The sequence below is a fragment of the Ceratotherium simum genome, chromosome X, assembly GCF_057802395.1.
Source record: "Ceratotherium simum simum isolate JZ-2026a chromosome X, ASM5780239v1, whole genome shotgun sequence".
In the NCBI taxonomy this organism is placed as follows: domain Eukaryota; kingdom Metazoa; phylum Chordata; class Mammalia; order Perissodactyla; family Rhinocerotidae; genus Ceratotherium; species Ceratotherium simum.
The window spans coordinates 29,534,972-29,552,890 of NC_141940.1; the positions used below are offsets into that span (position 1 = coordinate 29,534,972).

At 44.2% G+C, this 17,919-nt stretch overlaps 1 protein-coding gene across 1 annotated transcript; it reads right to left on the reverse strand.

The window, feature by feature from the left end:
• LOC147911787 (uncharacterized) lies at nt 1-15,250 on the reverse strand. The gene is given in 6 exon segments (XM_087426412.1): nt 1-89; nt 92-559; nt 5,930-6,000; nt 13,800-13,973; nt 14,401-14,859; nt 15,007-15,250. Coding segments are annotated over 5 exon segments (1,026 nt in total). The 5' UTR covers nt 14,631-14,859; nt 15,007-15,250; the 3' UTR covers nt 1-6.
• Between the last annotated feature and the right edge of the window lie 2,669 nt (nt 15,251-17,919).

Below are 17,919 nucleotides of genomic sequence, written 5' to 3' on the forward strand. Positions count from 1 at the left end.
TCCAAGTTAGATCTGGTGAGCCTCATGCGGAACCGGAAGGATGCGCGGAACCGATTGCAGCGGCGGCTTATGTACACGGATACACACACTCCTTTCACTTCGGCTGGATGCCACGTAGGCCTGGGGAAGGGTTTTGCCGACGTACCGGTGACGGTTTCCAGGGGTTCCTCAGCTCTAGGAGTTGCGCAGCGGCGGGTTCTGGTCGTCAAAGCGACCGAAATCTTCCCAGGCTCGTGAGAGTGTTCTCTGTTGTCGCGGCAGGGATGGCTCCGGGGTCTGGCTCCCGCAGCCCGGAGCGGGAGGCCTCGGGTTCCGGGGAAGCGTCGCAGTTGGTCCGAGAGCTCCGAGCCCAGCGAATCCGCCCGCTCCCCCCGCACTCTTGCTCTCGGTCCGGGGACCGGAACGGCCTCAGCCCAGGCTCCCCAGACGAGCCCTACCGCTCCTGCTTGTGGCATCGTTCGCGACAGCGGCCCTCTGCGCCGCGGGGCACCCCCTGCCTTCTGCCTCCTCGTCTGCTTGTTGCGGCCCCTACGGGAGTGACAGGCCGCGGCGTAGACTCCTGGACAAGGAGAGGGAGAAGGTGAGTGAGAGGGAGGGCCCCTTGGCTCTGAGGAGCCCGCGTGCCTTCCAAATCCGCTTCATCTTGCGTCCCGCTTTCTCACCGTTCGCATTTCACTCCCTTCTACCTTCCTCGCGCCCATTTCCATCTTTTTCTTCGGTCTATCCATGGCAGCCCCTTATTCACCCTTTTCCTCCCTTACATGCTCACTCATTCTTGGGCCCCTTAGTACAGTGTCTTGGTCTCCCTCCACCTGTTTCCACCTCTGGTCTTGTAGCGGACATGTGTATAGGGTCGCAGACCTGTGTATAGCAAGTTTTGGCTTTGTCCTTTCATTTGTGAGCGTGTTTTTATTCTCCACTACTCTGAGTTCGTGGAAAGGAGGAGCCCGATTTTATTCATCACAGAATTCATAGTGCCTGGCACTTAGTAAGAGCTCAACCATTGTGTGTCAAATGAACGAACAGATCAGTTTTCGATGATGACAGGATGTGTAAGTGGAAATTCTTTGTAGGGAGTTGGAAAGGGTTGAGATTAAGGGTTTAAATTGGAAAGAAGGAAAACCTTCCTCCAAGACATAATTGGATGAATGTAGGAAAAGTGCTGTGCCAAACTGCAGATGATGCTACCTTGAGAAAGGTCTTATTAAGTGGTCTCAATCTTGATCTTGAGGAATGAGGGGAGGATGAGATCAGTTTTCCTCTAATGAAAGTGAGTATTGGAGTGGGAAAATAAGGAGAAGAAAAAGAGTTATAGTTATTGCTGTGGGAGTATTCATATCTAATGTTTATTGAATGTGTCAAGTAGCATACTGAGTGCCTTGAATGTGTTATAAAATGAAAAATTTAAAAACATTACAGGCATTGAGGGGTAGGTTGAAATTACAGCAGTTGGGAGATGTCTTGAGTCTTTTTCTTCCACCAGTGGGAGGTAATAAGGTATGGAGGAGGAGGATAGTTGCTGGATTCAGACTGCTTTGCCACTTAATACCTGTGTGACCTTGGATGTCTCGAGTTTAGCTAAGCCACTACATGGTATTGCTGCCTTGGCATCCATTTTGTTTGCCCAAGTGGCTTGCAGGGACCTTAAACTGACACTAGCCCCCTCATGCAAGTACATGCCCTAGCTAGCAACCCTCAGAGTCACAAGCAACTGTAAGTTCCTGTTATGACTTCCCCAACAGCCCTCGTGATCAACAGTCTCCCCTGCCTCCTAGCACCTGTATGCCTTGTGGGCCCCTTAGATAAGACCCTCGTGGGGCTTACCAAAACCCCACTCTTTTGGTTTAAGTTAACTCATCTGGCCCTAGCCTGGGAACTCCAAAGTACTCCACTCACAGACCCTAACAAAGGCAGGTGCCCCAGCTCCTGCCTCTGTCTGCAGTCTGCCTTGACCTTCCGGTGTGGCCCCTTGATGCGTGCTGTGTACTTCCTCCAGGACCTGTGAGTAATAAACTACTCTATTTCAATTTCTCTTGTGGCCTGTTGTTGAACTTGAGCTCACCATCTGGCATCCTGTGCTCCACTTAACAAATGTTAATTTAACCAAGTCAAAACATTGGGCAAGTTACTTAACCTCTCTAAGCATCATTTTTTCACCTGTAAAAAGGGGATAAAAACAGTGCTGACATTTTTAGGGTTGTTGTAATGGTTTAATGCCTGGAACATAATACATACTCCGTGTTAGCTATTAGGGTTTCATGCCTGGGAGCAGAAACAGTAAAAAATAGCCCTGAGTTACATTGGAGACCCACCTCTCCAAGTTAAATGTTTCACAAAGATTCTCCCCCAGTCTGTGTTAGTCAAAAAACAAACAGCTTCTTATTTTAGAATCCTAACCAAAAGATGTGAGAATAGCTTGGATGAAATTTGCACTTGTGCATGTAGAATATAATTTATCTTAAGAGAACACATGAAACCAGATAGCAGCAGGGACTGTTTTAATGGTCTCCTGTTCAACTCTGTTGGTGAGGGAGGAATTCCCTCCCTAGGGTTATGGGGCAGCTGAATGCAGGACACCTGATAGTGGACAGATGAGATCCACAGGCTGGCAGGGTCCTGAGACCCACTACCAGGGGATCATCTGGAACTATGCCTGGTCCCTTTAATAAAGAGGGTTGTTTGCCTAAGGGACTTTATCTGCAGGAGCAGAGTGAGGAGGGGAATTTGCAGTTAGGCCATTGGAGGCCCTACTGGTTTCCGCAGATGTGAAGGCAGCACATAATATTGAAACTGGTCAACAGGTAGCCATTGATGATTAAGTAGCTAGTAACTAAAGTTTTTTTTTTTTTTTCCTTTTTGCAATTACTGATTGTAGCTTTTAGTTGTTCACCCGCTGATTGTTAACTGTGCTGCTTAGGCAATATGCTATCTGACTGCCACTAGGTTCCCATAGATAACATCCCCCTGGCACCTGGATCACCATGGTAATGGGCGCTTGAGCTGTTTCTCAGGAATTAGGACCCCCTTGTCCAGTTCAGGCTAGTTGAGACCACCAACCCATCAAGTGGGCTTGTGCAGATGCTGGATAAGTGACCTTTTGACGTCAAGAGGCTAAAAACTCCACCCTCAGATCATGCTAACACCACCATTTTGCAAACATGCGTCCTATGACGGGGCATGAAGTTTGACTACGCTTGCACAGATCATCAATTACCTCACCTCCAGTCATCTATCTCCACATTTTAGACCGCCTTGCCCCCTACCTCGTAAATATCCCTGAGCCCCCATTTTCAAGGAGGTGGATTTGAGACTCATTCTCCCTCTTCCTCGCTTGGCTGCCTTGTGATTAAAACCCTCTCTCTGCTGCAATCTCATCATCTTGCGTTTGGCTTTCCAGGCAATGGGCAAAAACGAACCTGGTTTGGTAACAATATTGGGCCTTAATTTTAGGCTTTACACCACAAGGACTGTGTGTCTTTACAGTCTGGCAGGCATAATTGGCCCTATACTTATATATTCCAAGAATTGTTATTTGTATGTTTACTTTTAGATTGTCTGCTTCTTGAAGTAGGAGACCCTCTGAGTCCAACTCTGCATAGTTGTAATACCATTTCCCCTCAATAAAGATGTAAAAAATAATTTATTCAAATAATGAAACCAAATATATTTATTTTGTAAGGATTTTTTTAAAAAAAACAAATAGAGATATAAGCAGCTAAACTTTGGGGAATTGAGCCTCTGTTAGTTGTTGTTTTTTTTTTTTCCAGTTTATGAGTAACAGCAAAAATTAAAACAGAATAAATGATAAACATTATAATAAAACAAAAAAAATTTTTAGTGTCCTCCAAAGAGCAGATAGACAATGTATTCCTTTTTCACAAAGGAACTAAAGGGAAAACAGAGAGACAGAACAAACCCTGAATCTCACTGAATACAACTTTTGTCATATAGAACTTTTCTTTTCAGAGCTCCCTTTATTTTCTACTTCTTTTAGTGCTTCAGTTTTTTTACATTGTCTTTACTAATTCCTAGATTTCTGAAAACTAAAGTTTTAACCAAATTGAAACAGAATTCCTTTTCCTTTCATAAATATGTGTAAACAAATGAAGTTATTTGCAAATGTAAAACTGTTTGTCACATACTAGAGAAGGTGAAATGAGCAATTAGGAGCTATGTCATGCGTGCAGCAGAAGGGATGCACTTGACAGCCTCCCAGGCTGCATTTCTAGCCCAGCTGCTCAGGCTGTCTGTAATCTGTACCGTTTGATAGTGCTATCAGAACATCAGATCCTAACTGTTGAGTTTACATTTAAACCAAGTTTTTATTAATTTAAGTTTAAAACATAAAGGGAAAATAGGACTTAACTGGTCCTCTTGAATTTTATTTTATATATATATAAAACAATTCAGCCATTGAGTTATAATTTACATGCCTATATCTTCTGGGAGAGTAAGTGGGAGAGGATTGGAGAACTGGGAAATCCTTAAGTATGAGGACATTCTCCAAAGAATCCTTGTTATAGACTGAATTATGTCCCTCCAAAATTCATATGTTGAAGCCCTAACCCTCAAAGTGAGGCATATTTGGCAATAGGGCCCTTTAAGGAGGTAATCAAGGTTAAATGAGGTCATAAGGATGGGACCCTAATAGGACTGGTGTCCTTATATGAAGAGGAAGAGATACCAGAATTCTCTCTCTCTCTCTCTCTCTGCCTCTCCCCTCCTCCCTTTCCACGTGAGCACAGAGGAAAGGCCACATGAGGACACAACAAGAAGGCGCAGGCTACAAGCAAGGAAGAGAGGTCTGACCAGAAACCAACCCTGATGGCACCTTGATCTTGGACTTTTAACCTCCAGAATGGTGAGAAAATAAATTTCTGTTGTTTAAGCCACCCCATCTAGTATTTTGTTATGGCCCTAGCTGACTAATACAATCCTGAACCAGAGTAAGTTGTTAAAAAATGTATTTTAAAAATATGTTATAACATTTGTTAAATCCGGAGTCTATTGTCAAATTTTTTAATAAGCGAAGAACTTTAAGTACATCTCACAGTTTTCTTCTTTCTTGTGATTTATCCTTTTATATCCTTTAAGTTTTAAAAACATGGAACGTACCTAAGAATTAAAACATGTTGCCAGTGGATTTTAGCATGCTATTTGTTTTCTTTAAATTATAATTCATGGGGTGCTAATTTCTTATTCATAGAAGGGTTCAGTGTTAAAACAAATAATACATTTATATTATTTTGAATTTTTTTCTCAACTAACCCAATAGCAGATTGCATGCCGATTTTAGCATTATGGAGGGATTTTTAAAATGAATATGCCAGTATGGATTTGTTTAGTTAATTGTCCAATATCCAATACTATCTGAAGGCTTCATGCTTCTTTTCCTTGTTTCTTTTCTCTTTGGTGCTATTCATAAGCTACTTCTTCCCTCTCTTCTGTTTCTGTGTCTACTTTAGATTGAGTTGAGATAATGTGCTTGACCGGAGGTAAACTTGTAATTTGTGACAGGGTGATAAAACATTATTTTCAGAAACTTGTTCTTACAGATACCCGTATAAGAATCTGAACTCAAAGAATTAGAGTTGGAAGGCACCCTAAAAATAATTTTCTAGGCAGTACCTAAATTATTCCATATGTGATCTTCAGAGGAAAAGATTATATGAAATAGGAATTACCTTTCTAAACGATTATAGAATTTTAACAGTACTCTACAGTACTCTATTTTAACAGAATTCTCTACAACAGAATGAAATCTCTTTACAATGTAGTGTGTTAGGTTCTTCCTGCTCTGTGGAGAAAGAACAGTTGCTGCTCTACCGTATGCCCATTACACACATGGAATAAAACTATGATAAAGTCTTCCCGCAGCCTTCTCGTCTCCAGTTTCCTTCATCTTTCCTTATGGTTCCTGTTTGCTTACTTTTGTCCTGTGGTTTCTTCTGAAAATATAAATCCTCCATGCCGCTTTCGGTTTGAATAGCACTTTGTAAGCTGTAAAGCATTACGCAAGTGTAAGTGATTATTACACTATCATGAAGGTGTTCTCTTACAAAAGCAGTCCAGTGCTTGCTTTTCCTGGCTCTTGGACAGTCAATGTCACTACTGAAAAATTTTAAGTCTGTATTCTTATACTCTAGGGTCCATATTTCATCACTTTTCTGATTCTTACAACCATTTTCTTTAAATTCAGCTCTGATGAACATACACCAGTAGAGGATGAAAAACCAAAGAAAATCACCACCTCAGCTTCTTCTTCAGAAGGTATTTTTTAAATACAGAACTTTGTTGAGAAGTTAAAAAATAAGTTTATAAATAGTTGAATTTTAGGCTTTGCTTTTACTCAAATTGCCTATCATATATTCCTTTTAAGTATTTCAAATACAATAAAATTGATGCTCAGAAATACTTCTTTAGAAGTTAGTTTTTTATTTGTATTTTATGTAGAAGAAAAGAAGAAGAAGTCTAGTCATTCAAAAGAAAGATCCAGGAAAAGGAGAAAGAAAAAATCATCTAAAAGAAAACACAAGAAGTATTCTGATGACAGTGACAGTGACTCTGATTCTGAAACAGACTCCAGTGGTAAGAAAACCAACATCATTCTGCAAGCCCTGCTTCAAAACTAGTTTTACAGGGCCAATCTGGTGGCGCAAGCAGTTAAGTGCGCACGTTCCACTGCGGTGGCCCGGGGTTCGCAGGTTCAGATCCTGGCCGCGCACCTATGCACTGCTTGTCAAGCCATGCTGTAGCGGCATCCAATATAAAGTAGAGGAAGATGGGCATGGATGTTAGCTCAGTACCAATCTTCCTCAGCAAAAAAAAAAAAAAAAGAGGAGGATTGGCATCAGATGTTAGCTCAGGGCTGATCTCCGTCACACACACACACAAAAAAAACTAGTTTTACTTCTTAAAGCTTATTTTTAGAAGAAGGTTCTTAAAAACAATAATAATAGCCAAGAGTTTTTGAATCCTCACTGACTTTGTGCCAGGCACCCTGCTAAGTGCTTGATGTTCATTATCTCTAGTTAATGCACACAGTAACTGTAGGATACTTCTTAGAGGTGGGGAAATGGAGGCACAGAGCAGGTTATAAGTACCACACTCAAGCTCACACAGTTGGGATGCAGCCCTAAGCAGTGTGACTCCAGATTGGTTGTGTGTAGTTGTATAAGGCATGTGGCACCGAACTAACTTGGGGTTGGTCTGTGAGACATGTGGTGCCAAACCAAGCCATACAGGGCTGCATCAGCCCTGTGGAAGGGCTCTTTTGTGTAATTCTCACACTCAGTCAGCACCTTTGTACAGTTTCAAAAAGGCACACCATCAAGGACCCCTTCAGGCTGGCAGCTCATTTATGGAGGACACCCCCTGTGGGGTGGCGCATCACAAAAGCCACCTCTTTGTGCCTTCTCCTGGCTGATGATTGACAGAGGGTACCTCCTCTGGGGACACATTACACAAAGGCGCCCCTTCCTCTGATGTCGCCCTGGTTTCCTGGCCCCCGTTGTCGCCTTTCTTCCTCATTGCTGGAAGACTGAACTTTCTTAAAGCACACATCTGAGCAAGTCAGGCCCTACTTAAAATCCTTCAGTAGCTCTCCAAAACCTTCAGGGTAAGGTTCAGACGCTGATTGGTCCCTCTCTAATGACATATACCCTGTCACTCCCTCTCGCAGCATCCTCTGTAGCCTGAGCACAACTTTCTGTTTCCTCGGTATGCCACATTCTTTCTCTCAACTCTGTTACATGGTGCAGAGTCTGTCTGCTACAATGGCAGTCTCTCCCTGCACGCAGCTCGGCTTACTCATTCAACAATGGGCACGCATTCCTTTCGTAATAAAACTGACTGAAAATAACTAGCTTGAGAGTCACCTTTTCCTGGTCAACCATTCCTCAGCCATCCTCCCCAAATCAGCCCAATTTTGAGACTCCTCTGTATGTCCATAGCACCCCGTGCTTCCCTCTCTCACCCTGGATGCTAGTTCACTCTTTGCCTCTGTCTCCTCCATTAGACTGAGTTCCTGGAAAGCATCCCCCCCAAACACACACATAGGTGTTTTTCTCTTTTCATCACGAAAATATTCAAACATTCAGAAAAGTAAAGGGAATAGTATAATACCATGTACATATCACCTAGGTTTTTAACAATTGTTAGTATTATGACATATTCGTTTCAAATATGGGTTTTTTGCTGACATATTCAAAGTAAATTACAAATATCACCCTGCCACCCTAAATATTTCTGTTTGCAACTCTTAAAAACAAAACATTTTCCTACTTAACCATAATACCATTATCTCACCCAATAAATTAATAATAATTCCCTATAGTGTGACTTTAATTTCTGTGCTCCCAGTGCCTAGCATGGTTCCTCATGTAAATATTTGAATGAGTGAATTTCTCTGTAACAACAAATGGGACAGCAAAAGCATATTTATCTGCTCAAAGGTATTAAGGTTTTAGAGGTCTCTTTTTTTCTTTATTATGGGAAAGGTCAAATATATATAAAAGTACAGAGAATAGAATAATGATCTCCCATGTACACATCACCCATCTTGAACAATTATCAACTTGTGGGAAGTTGCCACACCTCGCAATTATTTTGAAACAAATCCTAGATATCATTTCATTTATAAACAGTTCAGCATGTTTCTCTAAAAGATAGACATTCTTTTTTTAGAAAAAACATAACCACAATATCATTACAATGCCTAAGAAATTTAACAGTAATTCCTCAATTCTTATCACAGTCCATTTTTATTTTTGTTGTTTTCTAGCCTGGCAGTTTCACATGAGGAAGACAGCATGAAGAAAGCCAAGGTCTGACTGCTTCTTTTCAGTGATCCATTAATCTAGAATATTAATCAGGGGACCATCTCCTTCCTCTTGCTTCCAGCAGCACTAAACCAAAAGGTTCCCTTTTAGTGTTTAATCATCAGGAACCAGGGTCCTCTGAAGGATGTCAAATGAGACAAAATACATTTCAAGGTGTGATCATCACTTCTGAGCTAGGGAAGGCGCAATAACATAGCTTCTGTGATGGGGGGAGGGGAAAAAAGGGAGAAGAGTCTCACTCCGGCCTTGATGGAGTCTCCTCTTGTGTTTCCTTTGAAGCAGCAAGACGTTTAGGCCAGAATGGTTTCTGTTCTCCTATGTCCTCCACAAAAGGAGGGCAGTGAACAGAATTCGGAGCATACTAGATGAAAGCTTGGATGCCAACTTCCCATAAACCCCTATGAGTAGCTTCTTAGGAAGATTTCTTTAGAGTCTAGGATTGTGCCTGAGCTCCTTAGCATGAATGGAGTGCGGCCCTTTCTTGCAACACACTGTTCTCACCAGGGACTTACCTCACCCTGTCTTGCACATGTATGTATCTGAGAAGTACAGGGCCTGTTGATACTGACTCAGGGATATCACCTCATGAAAGGAGGTGTCCTTGCCATTCCTTAGCAGTTCCTATCCATACGCTACTAACCCCACTTGTGTGGCCTGGGTGTTCTGGGCTGCAGTGGCACCAGAGGAACCCAACTTCATTTGGGTTCCAGAACAAAAATGGCGTTATAGGGTCCATCCAAGATTATCATGACAGGGTGACCCATGGCAACGGGGGCCATATTTCTGAGAATTAAAGCCCTCTGATGTCTCCAGTACTTGGCCTTCCTAGTTTTAAACCAAACCTTAAATCAGAGGGAAAAAATGGATTGGTTTAGTATATTGAACAGTTAATGTCATAATAGAAAAACACAACATGCAAATCTATATGCTGTTGAGATTTTAAACCACAATGGGAGAAGCTATTTCATTATTGCTAAAATATCTTAGGAAAGTTAATACTGTACACCCTCTCTTCAGCTCACCCTTGGTGAGTGTGGAATATGTGCCAAGCTCTAGTCTAGGCTTATTGGTTTGTTTCCATCCTCCCACTTTTAGTATTCTTTATTTTCCAGGTCTTGGCTGTAAGACTAGCTAGTGAATTGCACTGTGTTCTTGCTGTTAATGCTATGCCTGGTAACAGGATAAAAAAATGTTAGTATCATAATAGTAGATCATCAGCTGACCTGCTGCTCTGTCCCCTCCTCACTAGAGATAGTGTCACCCGGGTGATGGGGTGGGGGCAGCTGAGCATGGTAAAAACTAGACCCGTTTTAAAGTTGTACTAAGGGAAACAGCTCCCTATTTGAAAAGCCCATCTTCAGTCTGAAGTAACTAATCAAGAGGAGCACAGGATTTTTAGACAGAAGGTTTCCTTCAAGGATGACTAAAGAGTCATTCATCCTCTGAAACCTCTTGCGAGTTAAAAAGGTAGTCTGGCAAGGGGGCCAGAAGGGTTTGTGTCTTGTCTAGCTGGGACATGAGAGTTGCTGAAGCTCTGGACACTGCCTTGATTATTTCAACCTTTAATGCTAAGGAAAGTTCAACCTAACTAGGTTCAAATTCATTAAAACTCAATTTCTGCCCAGCCAGTAGTTCGGAGGAAAAGAGGCATACCATTGTCAATTCTGCATGCACCAGCCTGCCTCCACCCTCCAACCTTCCTGGGTTCAGGACACTGTGAGGTAACCCTGTTCTAGCCACAAGTTCAGGATTCTGGATGGAAGGTGATATTGCCTGGGATGGTGGAGCACCCTAGGCCCTGCCAGCTCTACTCCTCACCTAGGAGATCCCAGTTCTATCACCAGTTCATAAGGCAAGAGAGTGGAACTAGGCATTTTAGAACAAAGTCAACAACAGTGTAGCACCCCATGTTCATTTAGCATTATTTACAATAGCCAAGATATGGAAACAACCTAAGTGTCCATCAATGGATGAATGGATAAAGAAAATGTGGTGTGTGTGTATGTGTATATATATATATATATATATATATACGCAGTAAAATATTATTCAGCCATAAAGAATGAAATCTTGCCATTTGCGACAACATCATTTGATGGCACTATGCTAAATAAGTGAAATAAGTCAGAGAAAGACAAATACTGTGTGATCTCACTTATATGTGGAATCTAAAAAACAAACCAAGCACATAGATACAGAGAACAGATTGGTGGTTGCCAGAGTCGGTGGAGGTGGGGAGGTGTGAGAGAAATGAGTGAAGGAGGTCAAAAAGTACAAACTTCCGGTTATAAAATAAATGTCATAGGGATGTAATGTACAGCATGGTGACTATAGCTAATAATACTGTATTGCATATTTGAAAGTTGCTAAGAGAGTATATCTTAATTCTCAGCACAAGAAAAAAATTTTTGTAACTGTATGGTGATGGATATTAACTAGACTTATGGTGATATTTTGCAATGTATACAAATATCGAATCACTATGTTGTATGCCTGAAACTAATTTAATGTTATGTCAATTATATCTCAATAAAAATTAATTAATTTAAAAATCCAACAACAATGTGGAGGTGAGGGTCACACAAGGCTTTTCCCTAAATGCCTGGTAACTATTCAAAAACAAAACAAAATCATGTCAATTAAACCTCTGTCCACTCAGCATCCTAGTTAATGGGATTTACATTGTATTTAATCCTTTGGAAATTCCCAAAGTACAAATTGTGACACTGTAGGCTTCCTCTCCCTGCCTGACTCCATGCTTTTGCTCTCCAATTTTAGGATTTAGAATCCTTCCTCTGCATGAGTATATAGTCTAAAGAGGGCCAGTGTAATAGAGCTTATTTTGGGGCGATTCAAATGTACCAGTGGTCAAACCTCCCTGAACAGCCAGAGCCCACAGTAGGCTGTCATCTGGGCCAATATTAGGTCCCTATTCCCAATACTGGTTACATAAAATGGGTCTATTTGCAAAAGAGAGGGGGAAAAGCATATGTTAAGTGTTTCTTGGGAGAATTCACGCTGTAGAGTTTGGAAATAGATGAGAGCATTTTCTTTCCCTAATTTATTTCTTGTGGCTCCTTTTCCCTTCAGAGCTCCATTAAGATACCACTATGTAGGGCCAGCCCTGATAGCCTATTGGTAAAGTTCAATGCACTCTGCTTCTGTGGCCCAGGTTCAGTTCCTGGGCGCAAACCTACACCACTGTCTGCCGGTGGTTGTGCCGTGGCAGCGGCTCACATTACAAAAAGAGGAAGATTGGCAACAGATGTTAGCTCAGGGCGAATCTTCCTCAGCTAAAAAAAAAAAGAGAGAGAGAGAGAGACCACTATGTAAACTCAGGAAAAGCAAGTCACCAAACTTTTAAGTTTTTCTTAAAAAATTTGCTTTGCTTTGCCTGCTTCAGAAAGCAGAGGCCTGACCCTCCCAAGCCCCGGCCAGACCTGACTGTGAGCCCAGCCCGCGGCCTTAGGGTGCCAGCCCTCAGTGGCCTGCTTTATTGGGCTGCTTTTCTGGATGCCCCACCACCAGGTCCGCAGCCCGTTTCCATCACTGCACTTAGGCAATCTCTGCAGCAAAGCATAAGCTGATCCTATCCTCATTCCACTGCCCCCACCAATACTTCTTTGATACAACTTATGGTTTTCTATCATCTCAAGTAGTCACCTTTTGATCCCATGACCTACAAATAAGTTATCTCTACTTAAGAAATGAAAAAGTACTTCAGATTAACACAGGTACAAAATCTACCCTGAACTGACAGCCACCCCACCAGCACCAAATAAATTCCACAAAACCCACCTGTTATAATTGTGCCACCAAAGGGAAAAAAATCCTTAGATGCTAGAAATTCCTCAAGAGAATATTCACGTAGGCATTTGGTAGTTTCATATCATTGAATTTGTGTGGAATCTGCAAGGCATATTTTGACCATATATTAGAATTCTCATTTTCACCCTTTTTAGGTTAGTGGAATTGTATTCATAATTGTTCTTTTTTTGTTTTGTTTTTTTAGACAAATTTAGGGATGCCACTCCCTACATTGTTTTACCAAATGCTTAAAAACAACAGCAGGAGGACTTGGACTTGAAGCCATCTCCCCCCATCAGTCTCAGTGTAACCACACAGCTATTAGTTACTCATATAGTGTGTTCCGTGGACAAGTTACTCCCTTGTGCCAGTGGTGAAATAATTACAAAATCACTCATTTTAGCTTAGAGGTTATGCTTGGTTTTAAATATTTTAAATAATTTAGTACAATTGAACCCTCTTATAACCCAGCTCCTCAGGCTAACATCCTCCCTAAAGGATACTTGTGTTAGGAGGTATCGACGCAGATAATCAATAATCATTCTATTGTAAAAGAAAGGAAGAGAGTTTTATTTGAGCCAAACTGAGGACTGTAGCCTAGAAGCTGCAGCCTTCACAAGGGAAGAAAGAGCTCTGGAGAAGAGTGATTTTCAGCCCAGTTATATACCATTTCAAAACAGAGACATACATCAAACATGACAGGGATACATTCCTTCAAAGGTTCAAGGAGATGTTTGTTACAGATTAGCACCTACACAGTGGGTCAACATGACCCTAGTGTCATAGGAAGGGAGACATTTATTCTTCAAAAAGTACACTCTTTACTTTAGGATAATGATTAAAGCAGATGTACAATATATATTTGACAGGCGATAAGTCAGGCTTCTTTGGTTCAAATAAAATTCATGCCAAATCAAATGCAAACCAGAATGGCTTCCCCATATACTTCAATATAAATTTTTTCTTATATCAGAGGAGTTGAACTTTATTGTAAAAAAATTATATAAATGTGGTACAGGTGTAGGAAAAGTGGTTCAGTTCTATTTTTTTCCCCTTTAGAAACTCATGTTCCCACTGGTAATGGGCAATTTCCGTAATCTGGAATTTACTTATCCCATTTTCTATCCCTTAAAGCCCCCAAAGTTCAAAACTTATTTTCCAATCATGGAAAAGACAATAAAAACAAACCAGTGTGAGAATGTCCAGGACAAAGGTGTCCAAGTCCTGAAGCAGGTTTTAGAATGGGGCCCTGCCAAGTTGCTTTTTTCAGGTTTACTGACCAGCACCTTGGCGTCAGTCACATCCATGCATATTGCAATCTCCTTTCTGAGAGGAGATAATCACAAATGTTCAATATTCAGATATGTAAATGAAATTAAATATATGGATGTTATTTCATGCTTGTTTTAAAATTTCTGTCCCCCTCATGCCCCCCACCCCAGTACACTTTTCTGTAATACCCAGTTCGAGGCTTGCTTTAGGGGGTGGTTTTCCCTCCCACGCAAAATTTAATGTGGCACCAAAAAAATCAGTAATCAAGATAATGTTTTAACAAATTTAACAAATAACAAAATTAATACAAAAAATAATCCATGATGAAAAAGTTATCAAAATTTAGATATAGGTAGGATCTGACCGTGCACTTGCTCCACCGTGCCTCAAGCACAGTTCCAATAAAACGTTATTTACAAAACAGGCCTCTGGCCAAAGTTTCCCTACTTGATGTATTTAAATACTGCATGAAAATATTTACCTTGATGCCCAGTAGCTAGTCCCCCGACCCCGGAGTCCTGCGAGAGGGGGCCTTGGTGGCCTTGGGCACTCTAGGCGGCTTTTAGCTTCGAAGAGGAGAGAAGGGATTCTGGAAGAGAGCCAGAGGAATCCCGAGACAACCGAGCTCCCTAGAGAACTAGGCACCTCCAGGAGCAAACTATACAGCAGGAACCTGTCGGGGCACTCAGTGCGGTGTAAAATGCTTTCCATCTTTAGCTGCAAGAGGGTGAACGTGCTGCGGTACAGGCACTGCTCCCTGGCGCCAGGCTTCGGCCCCTCAGGGACCTGGAGAGGTCAGCACCTGCTGCTGCTGCTTCCTGGGGTCCCGGCCGCCGCCGCCGCCCCTCCCTCGTCCCGCCCGCGCTCCGCCACAGTTCGGACGGTGTTTCCTCCTCATCTCCTCCCGCTACAATCACTCAGATCATGGGAGCCTTCATGTCTGCAAAAGGGGAAAGGCAAAAAGAGAGTAGAGGGACGGGAAGGGCCGCGAGTTGAGACCAGAGGCGGCATCCTGTAACCAGCGTATCCCAGGGAAAGGACGTTTCCTCGAGTTGCCCAAAGCACCCGTCCCGGTCCAGGCACTCACCTTGCAGTTCTTCCCGGAGCTCCACGACTCCCCGGCGGCTGCCCCCGGGCGCAGGCTCCATGCCGCGGACGCAGCGGGGCGCCCCCGCAGACTCTGCGCGGCGAGCCGCGGCCATCCCTGGGCGGGGTCCTCTTGCTGGCGCCGGCTTCGCTTTATAGCGCATCGGCTCCAGCGGCCAGGTCTACAGGCTCCGGCTTAGACGACTGCTCGTCTCCTCACGTCCAGTCGCGCCGTGCGTGCGGTGGGTGGGACCTGCTGGGGCGCGCGGGCGGCCGGGGCGGGGCCCGCAAGTGGGTGGAGCGCTGGCCGGCAGGGTGCTGGGAGGGGGCGTGCAAGTGTGGGGCGGGGGAGCTCCAACTTGCGGCTTAGCTGACGCCTCCCGCGTCCGTCGGGGCCGGGGGGCTGGCCTGAGGAAGGGGCTTTGCTGGATGGTGCCCGCGGATTTGGGGCGCGGGTAGGGGCGGGGCAACGAGACCTCACACGAACCCCGGGAGCCCTTGGGGCAATGTCGGGAGAAGTCTCTCCGCCTGGCCCTCGAGGCCCGCCGCTGGGCGCGGGGCTCCTTGCCCTTGGGTCTTGCAGAGCGAGAGATGCACACAGAGGGCTGGAGAAAGCGCGGAGCCCCTAGCAGCCCCAGCGCGCTGAAGGGAAGGTCCTTTCCCTTGCCTTGTGGGCTGGGAGCAGGACTCTCCCCTCCCCAAGAACGAATGGGACTCTGGTTCTCTTCCATGCGCCCCCGAGGTCCAGGAATCGGGCTAGTGATTCAGAGGCAAGAACGAGCTAGGAGACTGCTTGCTGGGTTTTTGCAAGAATGCGCTGAAAGCAGAGCCAGCCGTGCTCTCCACCGGTGCGGGGGAGAGGGAGCTTGGGCCTGTGTTTGCGGAGCTCTCTGGGTGCTCAGATGCAGGGTGCAAGAAACCCAAGCCATCCCTTGTGAAAGCAACAAGTACTCCAGGTTAGGAGTAAGGATCCCCAACCCCCGGCAGAGCACAAGTGTAGAACCCTGCCCAGTGTTTTGTGCACCCAATAACGCCCTTCATCCAAGGGGCACTTCCTTCAACTTTGGACACAACTGTGGAGCATGCAACATCCTCTGGGCTCTGCTCAGCACATCGGGCTGCAGGTGCCTTAGGAAACCACATGTTTGCCCTTTACTGGGCCTGTGTTGTTGACCAGGGAGAGTTTCCATCGTCCCCACTGCTGCCTCTTTCTCTTATACTCCATCTCTCTCTCCCTTCCCTTCCCTCCCCTTCCCTCCCTTTCCTTCCCTTCCCTTATCTCACTCTCTTTCTGTCAACCATCTTCCTGAATTCTTCTTCCCCACTTTGAAGTGACAGTAAGAGCCAGGCCACATTGAGGGCTTTATGGTTCTTCAAGAGGTGTCTACAGGTGCCCTGGGACGTGCCAATACCCCAAATATTGAGAATAACTTCTTACCATGGGTCCTGTGCTTGACACTGTACATGATTTATCCAATTTTTACCAGCACAACCATCAATATCATCATCCCCTTTTTAAGAGAAATTAAACCAGGGTGGAATTGCCATATCTCACTCATAGACAAGCCCTGCCCTGCCTTGATGATGAAGTGGTTTCACTCTTTGGCTTTACATATGCGGCCCCTCCTCCATGAGCCAGTGGGAACAGAAAAGTAAGGGCAAGTAGACAGGGCCTGGGCCTGCTGTATCAACAAACGTGCCTTTGAGGGGACCAGGGAATTTGATTAAACAGCCTTTTAGGTACCTTTATCCTGGAGGACATTAATCATTTTTTGTAATTAATTAATTCCGTTTATAAATTCTTTAAATTTCTCATTATTAATGACACGAGTGCTGGTGCAGAGGAGAGGAAGTGACGTGAGACTTGTGCACGGATCATTAACTCACTCTTTGCAAGTTTGAGAGCAGTAGTTACCTCATGGGCAGTAACACTTTCGGATTGACTATTTCCAACAACACTTTACGAAAGACCATACCACACTGCTTTATATTTACTATTTCAGTCACTCTCTATTTATTCATGAGGGCCTATGAGTGGAGAGATTGTTATCCTCTGGAGGTTTGCAACAAGGACAGGATGTTTTCTTGTTCCTCCCTCACCTTTTGTATCTGTGAACTTCAATCAATAAGCCTATGTTGGCTGCTGGTTATGCAGGGCCCTGTGCTGGGCAGTGGGGGGAGTGTCATGGTGCCTGACTCAGCCATTGTGCTGTGAGTTCTCTCAGTCTGGAGAGGCAGATCAGCCCACACCAGAGAAAGAAGCCACAAATTATTGAGGCGGATTGCCCGGCCCCACCATTTATTTGCTCTCTGACCCGGGGCAAGTAGGCTGACCTCTCTGTGCCTCAACGGCCACATCTGTAGAATGGTATCTGCCCTACGATGTTGTGAAGTTTAAATAAAGCAATAAAGATAAGGCCCATGGTGAGCACGCAGTCAACATCAGCTGGTGCTGGATTTAAGGGGTCAAGAATGGGGTCCATCTGTATCCAGGTCACACTGGAACCTGCAAGGATCCACTTGAACCCATGAGGACAAACTAAAACCTGTGAAGACATAGTGGAACCTACATTTGCCTCTTACTGCCTCCAACCTGGAGAAGGAGCTGGCATCCTTTTCCATGGCGCTGCGCATGCACCTGGCCCAGGATCTGGAGACGCTGGAAGAGGAGATCTTGTGCGAGCTAAAGTTGCCGCGGGCCCCACTGCTGTCCCACACCAACAAGGCATGACAGAGGATCAGTGCCAGTGTACACAAGTGGCAGTGGCACCTGGTCTTACACCAAACTTCAGAACATAATGGCTGTTGCTTCACTTCGACCTCCCAAATCCTGCCCCAATTTTCCTTCTGGCCAACCTTAACTCAGAGCCACACAGGGAAGAGAATCCTAGGAAACTGTGTTTCTAGCCTAGCT